Here is a 14,263-nt window from a genome sequence, read left to right as displayed (position 1 = left end):
AAACGCACCAGCGCAAAATGACGTCGACTGTTGTACACGCGCGCGCGCAAAAAAAAAAAGCAATGCATATGTTTCGTGGTAAGTCGCAAACGAGGGAAAAAGAAAGAAAGAAAAAGAAACAGTAGTGTGATGTATGTTTCGCGGGCAGTACAGAAGAACGCGGGTATACCTTGAGTTGGAAGTGCGGTCGTAAACGTGTTTCGTGTTCATTTTCTTTTTTTTTTTCGCTGCTCGCCGCATCTGTGACGGACGGACAGACGGACGGACAGACGGACGGACGGACGGACGGACGGACGGACGGACGGACGGATGGATGGATGGATGGATGGATGAATGAGTGAATGCTCCATCGTGCGCCGTTCAACGCCCCAGGCCCTCCACGGAGTAGCCAGAGAGTAAGGGGTAAAACACCGCCCCCTTACCCCCGCCAACTTTTTTTTTCCGCCATGACATACAAAGAAAAAAAAAGACCATTTCAAAGCCCGCCCCCCCCCCCCCCACTTCTTCCAAAAAACATTTCTGCCTACGCGTATGTTTCCTTATAGAGAAATAGTGATCGCGTACGCAGTTAGAGAGAGAGAGAGAGAGAGAGAGAGAGAGAGAGAGAGAGAGAGAGAGAGAGAGAGAGAGAGAGAGAGAGAGAGAGAATAAGGATGAAAGGAAGGCAGGGAGGTTAACCATGGCTGAGCCTGGTAGGCTACCTTGCACCGGGGAGAGGGTAAGGGGAATAAAAGTTAGAGAGAGACGGGGGGAAAGAAATGTCACTCATGCCATCGACAAAACGGCAGTTATGTGCTTAACATGACAGACGGTGAGGCACATTCGTGTCCTAATCAATTGAGCACATTCGCTGCATTAACTTGTACGCGCGGTTCCACGCACCCAAAATCTTGCCGGTGGTGAAGCCATGATGGTGTGCCGCTTGCGTTCTGAAGCAGCAGACTTTTGAAGGCTTGCGAGAAGTGGAGTCATGGTGTCGGCGCACAACGCGGTTAAGAAATCTCAAGAGCCTTCGCGCTATCGGGGATTGGATTGGATTAGATAAACTTTTATTTGGTCCTCCAAAACACAGATCACTGTGTCGCGCTATCGGGGAAATGAGTGACAGTACGACCTCGCTTCGTGCATTTGGGCGCGAAAAGAAGATGAAGAAGGACTCAGAAACAGCTTCACGTGGAAGGAGCACCAGGAATAGGCAGAAACATCTTTACGTGGTATTGGAAACAGATTATCTGCAAGTGTCACGGACTACATTAACGAAGCCAATAGGATGACTAAGTAATCAGTATTATCCTCACGTGTGTACACCATTATATACGTATAAAAGTGAGGGCATTGCTTTTTTTTTCTGTTACCTAGTAAATTAAATTGAGCACGACGAAGCGAGCAATGGAAAGAAAAATGGTAGGTAGAACCTTAAGAGACAAGAAGAGAGCAGAGTGGATTAGGGAACAAACGGGGGTTAAGGATATCATTGCTGATATCAAGAAGAAGAAATGGACATGGGCCGGGCATGTATAGCGCGTAGACAGGATAACCGCTGGTCATTAAGGGTAACTAACTGGATTCCCAGAGAAGGCAAGCGGGTTAGGGGGAGACAGAAGGTTAGGTGGGCAGATAAGATTAAGAAGTTTGCGGTTATAAATTGGCAGCAGCAAGCACAGGACCGGGTTAACTGGCGGAACATGGGAGAGGCCTTTGTCCTGCAGTGGACGTAGTCAGGCTGATGATGATGACCTAGTAAGAACGAAAGACGGAGAGCTTCGTTTTTGTTTTTTCATTATAGATGAATACATTACATTAAGCACCATAATTTTCTACCTAATTTGTAATCTTTCTACTCTAAAACCTCCCTTATTCTGAAACTTCATAATTATTTTATAAAAAAAAAAACCACTCAATTCTGGGCCATTCCCCCACAGTGAGTGTGTGCCACAGCTATAATCTACGAGTCTGCAACGCAACGTTTTTTTTTTCAATATAAATGCATAGCGATCCGAATTAAATACACGAGAAACATGCTGTATATAGCGGTACGCAGCCGATAACGACTCAAACAGGACTTATCAAATGCGTCGGGGCTCGAACTCTTGACTTCTGGGCGTATGCCTGCCCATGGGACCTAACCGTTCCGAGTGTGTGTGTTAGGGGGGGGGGGGATCCGTAATATATATATATATATATATATATATATATATAGGGATTCGAACCCTTCACTTACAACATAGCGTATCAGTCGGGGTACAAATCAGCAACCAGCACAGTGGTTACGCATGTGTAGACAGTTTCACTAGAGTTTCAGGACCTTTTTTTTTTTAATGGTACTGCACGGACATGATTTCGTTACGTCTTACTGTAAGATCGCGCGAAAGCATCCAGACGGATGCATTAATACTATAAAGCGCCAAGGTTAACTTGAGAATAGAACTGTTCATATCACTCTTGCTTTCGTAGCGCTACGCAACTGTCGTTTCGAAACACTGTATTCCACGTTTACGATATGCTAACGGAAACAAGCTTTCTCAACGTGAAATGAGCGACGCGAAACGCCCATGGAGGCTGACTTGAAGCAAGCACCTTTCGCAGGTGTATATACAGTTTACGCTTACTAAACGACAGTACACAGTTTCTATGGCGCTTTTGCAAGTGAGTAAGTGACAGAATCAATCAATCAATCTATCTATATATGTCTATTTATCTATCTATATCGATCTACATATCTATATCTATCTATCCCTATTTATCTATCTATATCTATCTATCCCTATTTATCTATCTATATCTATCTATCTATCTATATCTATCTATATCTATCTATATCTATATCTATATCTATCTATCTATCTATCTATCTATCTATCTATCTATCTATCTATCTATCTATCTATCTATCTATCTCTGTCTGTCTGTCTGTCTGTCTGTCTGTCTGTCTGTCTGTCTGTCTGTCTGTCTGAAAGAGACAGACTGCGGTTGTTCCATCGAACACAGCTACAGTGCACGTCGTGGTGCAATCGGTCAGGCAGGCCCTCGAGCGCTCGCATACGAAGAAACGGCCTCTCGCAGAAGACGCTGCTCCGTGCAAAAAGAAACAAGGACGGGTCACGACACGGGGTTATGACCCCGAGAATCCGGCGCAAGGGCCTCCCCCCCCCCCCCGGCATCCTCCTTCACCCAATTAGCGTCGTTCATCGCTCGGGCTCTCCCTCGCATGCGTAGGGGAGAAGAAAGGAATGGGTGAGGATATCGGAGTGCAATTCCCACTGCGCCACAGCCGGAGTTGTCTAGCTGCGATCGCGAGGTGGTGTGCGTACCGTGTTTTCCGCCACTGAGGCAGCTTCCTCCACCGGTGCATATATGATGATTTGACGATGTGAATTCAGCGATAGCGACCTCATCCTTAGCGGAGCTAAGGAACCTATGACTCGTCTACCCGCCACATATATGCTGTTTTTGACGTTGGTACGACTTCTTTGCTGCTTGTTTTCTTGTAATAACACATTTATATGTATTATACTTATTTCATGCCATGCACTGTATTATTTTTTATGTTTTCTTATCGCGTTCCAAGCTTAGTGCGCAATACGTGTTCGGTGTGCTACATCTAAGTGCTACCCACTCCAGCTGAAGGGTTTAGTCTGAAGCCAGCAGAAACCTGTAACTAAAGAAGAATGCATGCGTGGCCACGTAGTAAAGAATGTCCGCGATTTTGCTTCCCAAAATCACGATATGCTCACGAGAGACGCCGTAGTGCTGAGCTCCGGAATTAGCCCACCTGCCTGGTGTTCTTTAACGGGCTCTCACATCGCGCGGGCCTCTATACCTTCTCGCCTAAGCCAAAATGTGACCGCCGAAGCCGGGAACGAACCCGCGACCTGCGGGTCAGCAGCCGAGCACCGTAAAGGCCTGACCGCACGTATCCGTCGCAGCGCGTCGGCGCGTCGCTTTTTGACGCGGCGCTGCACTCTCCCCCAATGGAGAGAGAGAGAGAGAGGGCGCGCAAGTTCGCAAAGCCACGCACCCTCTCTCACCAAAGGGGGACGGGATGCGGAGTGCGCATCGCAAAACGGGCGTTGTCGTGCAGAAAAGGCACACTTCAAGCATCACTTTATTCAATCCGGAATAACACCACGTCACCAGGGAAATCTACTGGATGGATGGATGGATGGATGGATGGATGGATGGATGGATGGATGGATGGATATGGCTGTACCCTTTAGATCGGGCGGTGGCTAGCGCCACCAAGCCGTAATACTTAATGAACCAAAAAACTAGATTTTTTTTTCCCTTAAAAAGTGAGTTTGAGGATTCGTACTTTGCAGTGAAGAGTTTAATTTTCACTCATGCCTTGACTTTAGCCACCAATCAGATAACCTCCTTCTAGTTAAGTCTACTTGCTTAAAGTCTATTTTGCCCTCGCTGTCCCTAAACCCCAGTGCTTTGAAAAACTCTGCGCCATCATCCTGAACTACAGGGTGAAGCCCTTTACAGAACATTATCAAGTGTTCGGCAGTTTCTTCTTCCTCTCCACACGCACTGCATACTGTGTCTACCCCTTCGTATTTGGCCCGATATGTCTTGGTTCGCAGTACTCCCGTCTTTGCCTCAAACAGTAGAGAACTACCCCGAGTATTATCATAGATCCTTTCCTTGGCAATTTCCTGCTTAAAAGTTCGATGTTTGTCATGCCGTCGGCGATGTCAGCGAATCCACGCTCGCGCCGCTCCATCGACTCGCCCGGAGCCTTGTACCACGGGTGATGGGAGCGGCGACCGGGAGATGGCGCCACTAGCATTGATCTGACGCCACTGGTATGCCCGCGCTCTGATTGGCTACTGCCATGCGGCGGTGCGACGCGATGATACGTCACGAAACGTCACCACTCCGGCAGTCGCATCGTGGCACCGCACGCCGAATCGCAGAGAAAATCGCACGTCTGTCTCGCGCTTTAACCGGCATACCATAGGGTCGGACTGAATAGTCACGTGATCCGTAGGGCGGATTAACGGTAGTCGGTTAAAAAAAAAAAATGACGCGACGTTTTTATATATTGTCGCTGTGTGAGCCATCTTATAACATTAGGAGATGTGTGCCATCTTCTACAGCCTTATCAACATTAGAAAGAGGAGAATAATAATTGTATTTCTGAATTTTGCAATGCGGAAGTTTGCTTGGCTGTGCCAAATTATCTCAGTGAAACTGATCGGTTAGCTAGCTAAACACGTTACTATTATCTCTTTGTGCATGTACAATTAAACCAAAATAAAAATGAATAAATATGTATTGCTGTCTTACTATTTGTTATCACTACTTTGTAAGCGGTAAGCTTTGTTCGTTTTATATACATAATATTCCATAAGAATACTAGATATATAATTTTAATAATTTCCTGCTTCCTAAACATACCCCATTCTTAGGCTTTATACGAGTTTAAAAAGCCGCGTCTAAATCATGGTTAATAGTCGAACAAGAAAAAAAAAGGCGTGTTGCGCTTTCGACGAATTGAGAACAGTGCGTGCCAGAGTAGAAGAAAACAGGCGTCAGCGAGCTCTAATCGGTGTTCAGCAGCCACAGCGCTTTAGCCAGTGATTGCGCCCGACGCTGCGAGTAACGTTGGTCCGAATATAAGCCTTATAGAGCACGAAAACTTAACCGATTGTGGTGATCACTCATTTTGACGGGGAATGTCACTATAGCCTAAGTTGATTCGACGTTTCTCTGTACTGCGTACGTACAGTCAGTCAGTCATCGAATGAGACATTCGACCAAGCTAATCAAAAGAAGCCAGTCCAATCAATCAACCAATCAGTGTCACAGTGGCGCAGCCAGGAGGTGGCATACCGGGCCCGTGCCCCCCCCCTCCTCCAACCACCATGAATTTTTTTTCGTCATCCGATATAGAACACGACATGACACTCTACCACAAATGCATGCCCGGTTCCCACTTCACATAAACGAGGTACCCGCAGGCCCCTCCCCTGTCCTCCTACCGAAAAAATTCCTGCAAACGCCTCTTGTCTCTCAGCCAGATTGTAAAGCCAACAAAGCAAGGAAACAGTCCGTTGACTGGACTGCAATTGTTCTATCAATCATCAGCCAGTCAATCCAATGACTAAACCAGTCAATGATTGATAGATTGAAACCAATCATTAAGTTAGAGACGCGTCACCATTTTTTTTTTTTGCAAGAATGGATGCTTTGAAACATTCCTGGCTATGCCGACGGTCAGCCAGCCAGCCTAATCAGCCACTAATCATCCAGTCATTCCAATCAAACAGTTAGACAGCCCGTTCAATCAACCAATCACGCGACCTGTCATGATGGCAAGTTTCACAGCCGGAAAACATAGGGGAAAAAATAAAACAGAGCAGAATAGAGTGCTGCAGTAAAGAGCGTCCCAAGCATCTACAATTGCGATCTGTCAGCCAGGTTTGTCCAGTCAATCAACCTATAATATCAGTCAGTTCAGCCAATCAGCCAGCCAGTTAGGTCAGTCATCGACCATTCAAGAAAAAAAATAAATTCAATACACCACTCATTAAGCCAAGACGTGGCCAGCCAGTCCAGAGACTCAGTATTAATGAGCAATTCTAATCAGTTTCCGACATGGCGCTGAGAGCCAGGAAACTTGGCCGCGATAAAAGGGTGGCGCGTCCCGCTCGCCACGTTATGCGCGAGAACAGGCGAGACTCACCGCACCAGACGTGTCGAAACGCTTTCATCCGGCGGCGGCGGCGGCGGAAATTCCTCTCGCAACGAAAACCCCGGGCGGGAAGACGACGCATCCAACAACACACCCACCGTTGCGCAAACCAGCTTTCCTATAGGTTCCGACGGAAGGGCGCGCAAGCACTGCATACGAAAACGCAGCTGACGCTCGAGTGATGCTGAACTGACCGCGCTGATGGCGCCGCGTCAACCCCCGAATTCAGAAACGCTCCTCGACTCGATTTTTACCCTTCACTTGGCAGAATTGAGCACTGCGCCGCTGCATGCTCGGCTGAAAATGATGCTGCGCTACACCAAAATCGCAGCAGATTATATCGCTGATATGCAGTGAGTTTCCGTGCATAGAGATGGCGCTCCCATCGGCTTTCTCAAGTGAAGCTGAAGCGTCGAGTGAATCGATTGATTTGTGGGGTTTAACGTCCCAAAAACCACGCTATGATCACGAGAGACGCCGTAGTGGAGGGCTCCGGAAATTTCGACCACCTGGGGTTCCTTAACGTGCACACAAATCTGAGCACACGAGCCTACAACATTTCCGGCTCCATCGGAAATGCAGTCGGGATTAGATCCCGCGACCTGCGGGTCAGCAGCCGAGTACCTTAGCAGCTGGACCACCGCGGCGGGGCAAGCGTTGAGTGAAGGGACGTTCTAGAATACGGGGGCAAGTCCAGCTGGTATAGTGAACGCGTTCATACATTTCACGCCTTTCCGTCTTTAGTATTTCACATAGGCCCGCCGCGGTGGTCTAGTGGATAAGGTTACTCGGCTGCTGACCCGCAGGCCGCGGGTTCGAATCCCGGCAGCGGCGGCTGCATTTTCGATGGAGGCGAAAATGCTGCAGACCCGTTGTGCTCAGATTGGGGTGCACGTTAAAGAACCCCAGGTGGTCAAAATTTAAGTAGCCTTTCAATACGGCGTTGCTCATAATCATGTGGTGGTTTTGGGACGTTAAACCCCAGATATAGACCAGCCAGTATTTCACACAAAAAAACAGCGCAAACACGACGGACGATCGCTGTCTGCTATGACCTTCCTTCTTTGATCGGTCACCCAGTCGTCAATCAATCGATCAATCAATGTACGCATCTCGGTATATAGCAGCATGTTATCTGCGTGTTTGTGCAGTGTTGGAACGTGCGTTTATCAATCAAGCAATAATCCTGTCAGTCAAGTAATGAATGACAATGACTTTGACAATGACTTTATTTTCGCATCAATACAATGAATGATGCGACGGGGCGGGCGGAAAAAGCTGTCGTTTGGACAGCTTGACGAGGCCGCTGGCCACCTCATTGTATGCGCTTAACAGCAGTGATGCAACAACAAGAAACCAACACAAATCAGCATAATATAATACAAGACATATATATAGAAAAAACAATAATAGACGTCTAAGTTTACAAAATCGCAATCCTTTGCAGAGACGAAGAAAAAAAAAGAAGAAGAAAAATACCGCATTACAATAACGTTCTTCCTACGTGACCTTAATCATTCGTGCGCGCGAGATTTAGAAATGAGAGGCATCAGAAGAATGCTTGTCAAGAATTATTTGCCTCGAGTTCAAAATACCTGTGTGTGGCTTTAAAAGACATGTTCTCTAATTGTAGCCCTTCGCAAATTAATCTGTTTAATAATCTTGGTAATTCCCTACTGAAACGTTCCGTATGCGATGTCCAATGATTCCGTATGTTTCCGTATGTTTCCGTAATCTTGCGGAAATACATGGAAAATATATGGGAAACATATGTATTCTGTACGGAAACATATGGAAATATTGGACTCGCATACGGAACGTTCCAGTTGGGAAGTTGTTTCCGAGTGTTTGTTTGCCATATATTGTTCGCACTGTCGGTATTTTCCAGTACTCCCTTTTACGTGTTGCATATACAGGGGTGTTTTCTTGTAACCTGGAAAGGCGCTTAAGAAAAGCTGATCTGGTTTTTTTACTCTTGTTTATACGCCTTACACAAACGGTAATCATATAGTGTTAATGAATGAATAGTGTTATATAATGAATGAATGAATGAAGCAAACTATGTATGCATCTCATTCTGGAAGCAAAAGTTCATTATCGATCTACTTGTACAGTGAGTGTATACCGCCGCGGAAGCCCGTTGGTTACAGTGCTCGAATGCCCGCCCGCGGGATCGAATCCCAACCACGGCGGCCGCATTAAGATGTAGACGACGTGCTTGAGGCACGTACTTAAGGCTTAGGTGAACGCAAAGGAACACCAGATGGCGTAACTTTCCGGAGCCCTCCCTCACAACCACACCGTGGTTTCGGAACGTAAAACCCACGCACAGTAAGTCGTCGATGTACTTCCACGGAAGATTTCGGGCCAGGAATGGATCTTGGAGCACACTCGTTGCCATATCGAGGACCCCTTCTTTGCGAATGCAGCTATAGCCGCTGACCGTTCAACCAGAGAGGTTTAACCGGAGAGGCTTAAAGAACCATGCGGTGGCTACTTAAAGCCTTTTCTGCACGCAGTCAACTTTAATGGGTTAGGTGATTATATAGCACCAAAACACTTGATAGTTTTACATGTTAAAAAGTTATTATATTTGCGCCGCAGCGCCGATTAAGTTTTATTTAAAAGAAAACCGTATATGTGTGCATCCATGATCATCATCATCGGCGAACGTAAACTTTTGCGTGCGAACGTAAAGGTTCACGTATGTTTAGCAAAACGCTGCTAAAACTCGGGCGCCGGTAACACGGTACACGTAAACCGGTAACACGGTAACGTAAAAAAGTATACGTGCAAGCTAAAACTCCCTATTGTTATAGTAGTACAGCGTTCAAATGTGTCTAGCGGTCAGTCAATCGGGGAGCCAGTCACTCAATAAATTAGCTCATTCGATCAACCAATCGATTGATTCATCAATACACACGCATTCTAGCAGTAATCTTATATGGTGTTGTGATATATCCGATCGTCACTCACTGAAACTTCAATGTTCTCCTGCGCAGCCCTACAGTCGGTTTTCCACGCTGCCGACGGAGGGCGCAGCGGTCGGCTGGGAGCCCGTGCCGCGCTCGCAGCGGCCAATCAGCTGCTCCAGGGCGACCTGCCCCCGGAGGACCTCTTACTGGGAAGGGCAGCAGAGAAGTCGGCGGCAAAGAACGGTACGTGGTGGCCTACAAAAGCCTAGTCTATATTGTTACAGTTACTAGTCATATAGAGTGTAACGTGAAGTTACCTGCAAGTCTGAGCACATCAGCAGACAACTGACCCACCGAACAATGTGTTGCAGTATTCTGCGTTGGGAAGCATCATCTGAGCATTTTATCGGTTGCATTTAGCCAATTATGAAATAACTTATCGATTGAAACTGAATGAAGGCATTCTTGATGCTCTTACAGCGGAGAGCCAACATTAGTTAACCAGTGTATTCGTTATGCGGTTTCGATAGTATGCGCTCACTATAATAATATACATTGTATACGCTTTAGGGGCCGCATACCTTAAAAGTCTGAATCTTGTTCTAGACATACGTGCACTGCTGGAATAGACGTCGTGTGATCAAACTTCCAAATTTAAAAGCGTGGCAGCTTGGGATAGTTGGTATGGCGTGTCCTTCTTGTCTCTGTGTCGTCGTTCTGTTCTCGCGCTTAACTATCGTCATCCAAATTTGGTTTTCATCGCTACAATGACAAATGTGTATTTGTTATCGGTGGCACCGCGCTCTCACCGCGATTATCGCGGCTTATCTGTCACTTTGGTGTGTGTTTTTGTGCGAGTGCGCGTAAACATATCAAAGGGTCCACAGATTGGCGTGACAAACCAATGCACCAGGCCCGTTGACGGGTCAAGGACAGCGGAAAAGGGAAATCTTTATGACGCACCGTAACGACCGGGCGACGACATCAAAAAAGGAGAAGGAAATGGATACGGGAGGTGATAAGACATTTAAGGCTCATATCCTATATAAAATTGGCTTGGGGCCCATATTGCCGTTCGGCCTTTCGTAGAGTCTATGTGGTACTTCAAGTGCCCCTAGTTCCCCATCGAGTTGCTAAATCAACTCGCCTCACCAGCCGTTGATATAGTTGTTCAAACTTGCACCGTGATGCATAACAGAACGGGCGCAAGCACGAGGAAACAACACGGCAGCTAACGGTCGAAGGCTGAGTCAGTAGGTACCCGGACATGTCGCTGGCTGCGTTAATACATACATCTATATCATGATGTATGTATGTACATAGAGTTTCCCACAATATTTACTAGAGGGAACTCTGGCGCTAGTGTCTATGGGAGCTGCAACGCACGACGCTTCAGCGAGCATGGGAATGATGGGTAGTACACACGTTTGTCTAATATTCGTACTTCTGGCCTGCCTTTGGCTCCGTGTGTGTTCGTGTGGCTTGGAGCTGTTTTCTTACAAAACAAGTATTAGCAAATGTTCAGCGGTTGCGCTTCACCATTTTATTTTTTAGGAGCGAAGCTCCTTAAGGCGTGGGCTGTGCGTCCCCTGTATGTAGCCACCTCTCGTTCAGTTCTAAGTATTACGCTAGCCACCGCCCGATCTAAAGGGTACAGCCATATCCATCCGTCCGTCCGTCCGTCCGTCCATCCATCCATTCATCCGTCCGTCCGTCCGTCCGTCCGTCCGTCCATCCATCCATCCGTCCATCCGTCCGTCCGTCCATCCGTCCGTCCGTCCATCCATCCATCCGTCCGTCCGTCCGTCCGTCCATCCATCCATCCATCCGTCCATCCGTCCGTCCGTCCATCCATCCATCCATCCGTCCGTCCGTCCGTCCGTCCGTCCGTCCAAAAGATGCAAGATGTTATAAACTAGACGGCGGTACGTGTAGTTGATTATGAAAGATGCGAGGTGTTATAAAATAGGAATGATGCCACATATGGCGCGTGTCATCGTTCGATATAGTGCGGCGACGTACGCTAGGGGGAGCGTTGCAATAAAATCGAGTGGGCAAAATGTACGGAGGATTCATGGTTTACCAGGTTTACCTCCGGAGCTTCGCCCACTCATCATCATTCACTTCGTGGATATGGCGGCATTTTTTAGACTTACTTTTGCAAATTGGCTCACAAAGTTCAAAAGCATACAATCTTTCTTTCAAAACAAAACCGTAACCAGCAATAAACGAAGCCGCAAGTACGATTCGCCGCCCGCAAGTACGAAGACTAGGCAAATGTGTGTACTACCTATCATTCCCATGGACGCTGAACGATCGCAGCGCCAGAGTGCCCTCTAGTTATTTTGAGAAACTCTATGTGCGTGTGTGTGTGTGTGTATGTATGTATGTATGTATGTATGTATGTATGTATGTATGTATGTATGTATGTATGTATGTATGTATGTATGTATGTGGTTGTGTGTATGCGTGTGGTTGTGAGCAAATTGTGTCAACTTTTTGTTTTCGTAGTTTCGCGCGAACTACATAATCTTTAGCCGACTATACCGAAACGTTTCATGCAACGCGCAAATGGACCGTAGGCGCCGAACAGCGTTTCGCGCGCTGTCTTGCTGATATACGATCGGGTTATGCAGAAAATCGCCCATCACCTAGTGACGTCACAGATCGTTACGTAACATGGCGTCATCACACGATCTATCTATCTATCTATCTATCTATCTATCTATCTATCTATCTATCTATCTATCTATCTATCTATCTATCTATCTATCTATCTATCTATCTATGAATATGGCGACGACAAGATGCAAAGTACTGAAACGAGACGATGTGTGCTGTCAGTATAACGCGCGCGGCCACTCGACCTCATAGCGTCACGCACCGCCAAGCAATGGCAGTGCTTTCCGGCCTTTTTTTTTTTCCCTCGCGACTTCGCCCCACTTATTACAATTCGGTGCAGGGACATGTCATCGTGACGGCGAGACCTCTACACAACAACGCGCGCGCCGTGCTCTCGCTTATATACGCAGTTATATATTATAACGGTGCACCGTGTCGTCGACGTGCGCGAGCAGTCGCGGATCGGGATTAGCTGGTCAAGGCTGATGGATGCGACGGGAGAGAGAGGATGGAGCCTTTTGTGGGCGCCCGTCTTCGCGTATACAGCGCTATATCGACAGCTGCAGCGAGTAGATGGCGCGACTTTATTTCACACCGCATGCACGCAACGTCGCAGTCAATGGGGGGGGGGGGGGGGGGCTTAATGGGTGTCATCGTTAATAGAGAGTTTTAGTACTGCGGAATGGTGCTACGTACGCATTACGCAAGCGCCTTGCGTTACGTGGCGTCGTTTGCCACTAATCGGCTTTTAGTACGCCGTAGTACCCGTGTACGTAACGAGCGTGTTGCGCCATCTGGTAGATCGAAACGAAGCACGTGTTGTTGACAGCCAATGTGAGCCAATCCAAGTGCTTTATCCAGATTATGGCCATATTTTAAGCCACAGAGCCGGTCGGTGCTTGCCTTCGATGCCGCCATTTGGCAAAACGAAGTCTCGCGCTGTCGCGAACTTGTTCGAGAGCGGCGCGATCCCCTCGTACGTACGCACGCACGCATCTCATGCGTGCGTACGTAGCGGCTGCGTACGTAACGCGATACGTGCGCGTTGCGGTCTGCGCATGCGCACTACGCAGAACGTGGCGTCCTTACGTACGCAACGACGCCACGTACGCAGTACCAAAACTCTCTATTAACGCGAAAACCGTAGATGCCTCACCAAACGCGAGAAGTGGCCGTCGTCAGCAGGAGCGATGCGAAAGACACCGCCGCGTGATAACGTCTCCACATGACGTCACATTGTGACGTCATCACACGACGCCGATGCTTGGTGGTCCGATCTTTCCTTCCAGTGGTCGTAGACAAATGCGTCAAGGTTTGTGTTTGTCCGTGTGGGATTTAAACGTCCAAAAAGCGACTCGAGCTTACGGCAGTGGTGCACGCCGGATAACCTCGATCACCTGGAATTCTTCACAGTATCAGAGTCTCCAGCACCATTATTTGACATTTCATTGCACTTCGATTCCCCCAGCTGGCTTGAGGGGGGTGGGGCGGCAGTTTTTACAATTTATATGCGTATATACAAGCGCATACATACAGGCGCACGCAGAAGCACTTGTAAATGAAAGGCCAGCACCTGTCTAGCCGGGCCTCCCCGAAAAAAAAAAAAAAAAAGCCGCGTACCTGTGGCTACGCTGCAAATGTCGCCGAATGACGACATGTAGTCTTCTGCCGGCCGCCCTGCATGAGCATCGTGGAACATTTTACAGCGCAACGGGTTAGATACGGACAGAGAAAAGGGACACAGCGCTGAGCTATCTACTGAAATTTATTTGGAAAAATAAATGAATAGCTAGTATTGCTACATTGTTACGGTGTTATTATTCTGTGTTATTATCATTTATGTTTATTACTTATGCTATAGCCGTATTTTATTGTACGTAGCACTTTATTTATTTATTTATTTATTCTAGCACTTTTTATGCACATGTATTTATTTTCACTTTTTCTTCCTGCAATCCTCATACTGGAAATCCATGTAAATCGCTGTATATGTACATACGATATGGTATTCTGTTTTACTTATTGG

At 47.2% G+C, this 14,263-nt stretch overlaps 2 protein-coding genes across 3 annotated transcripts in view; one reads left to right on the top strand and one right to left on the bottom strand.

The window, feature by feature from the left end:
* LOC119179000 (neuronal-specific septin-3) overlaps positions 1–14,263 on the top strand; it is a 128,678-nt gene that overhangs the window by 64,498 nt on the left and 49,917 nt on the right. For both annotated transcript variants that reach the window (XM_075868669.1, XM_037430083.2), the window contains one exon: positions 9,703–9,858. In XM_075868669.1, the coding sequence (XP_075724784.1) occupies positions 9,703–9,858 (156 nt within the window). The remainder of the gene's footprint in view (positions 1–9,702; positions 9,859–14,263) is intronic.
* The window catches only part of LOC119180160 (leukocyte receptor cluster member 8), a 146,046-nt gene that overhangs the window by 122,584 nt on the left and 9,199 nt on the right, over positions 1–14,263 (bottom strand). The window lies entirely within an intron of this gene.

The sequence above is a fragment of the Rhipicephalus microplus genome, chromosome 7, assembly GCF_043290135.1.
Source record: "Rhipicephalus microplus isolate Deutch F79 chromosome 7, USDA_Rmic, whole genome shotgun sequence".
Lineage (NCBI taxonomy): Eukaryota > Metazoa > Arthropoda > Arachnida > Ixodida > Ixodidae > Rhipicephalus > Rhipicephalus microplus.
This window is presented reverse-complemented; position numbering and strand designations above follow the sequence as displayed.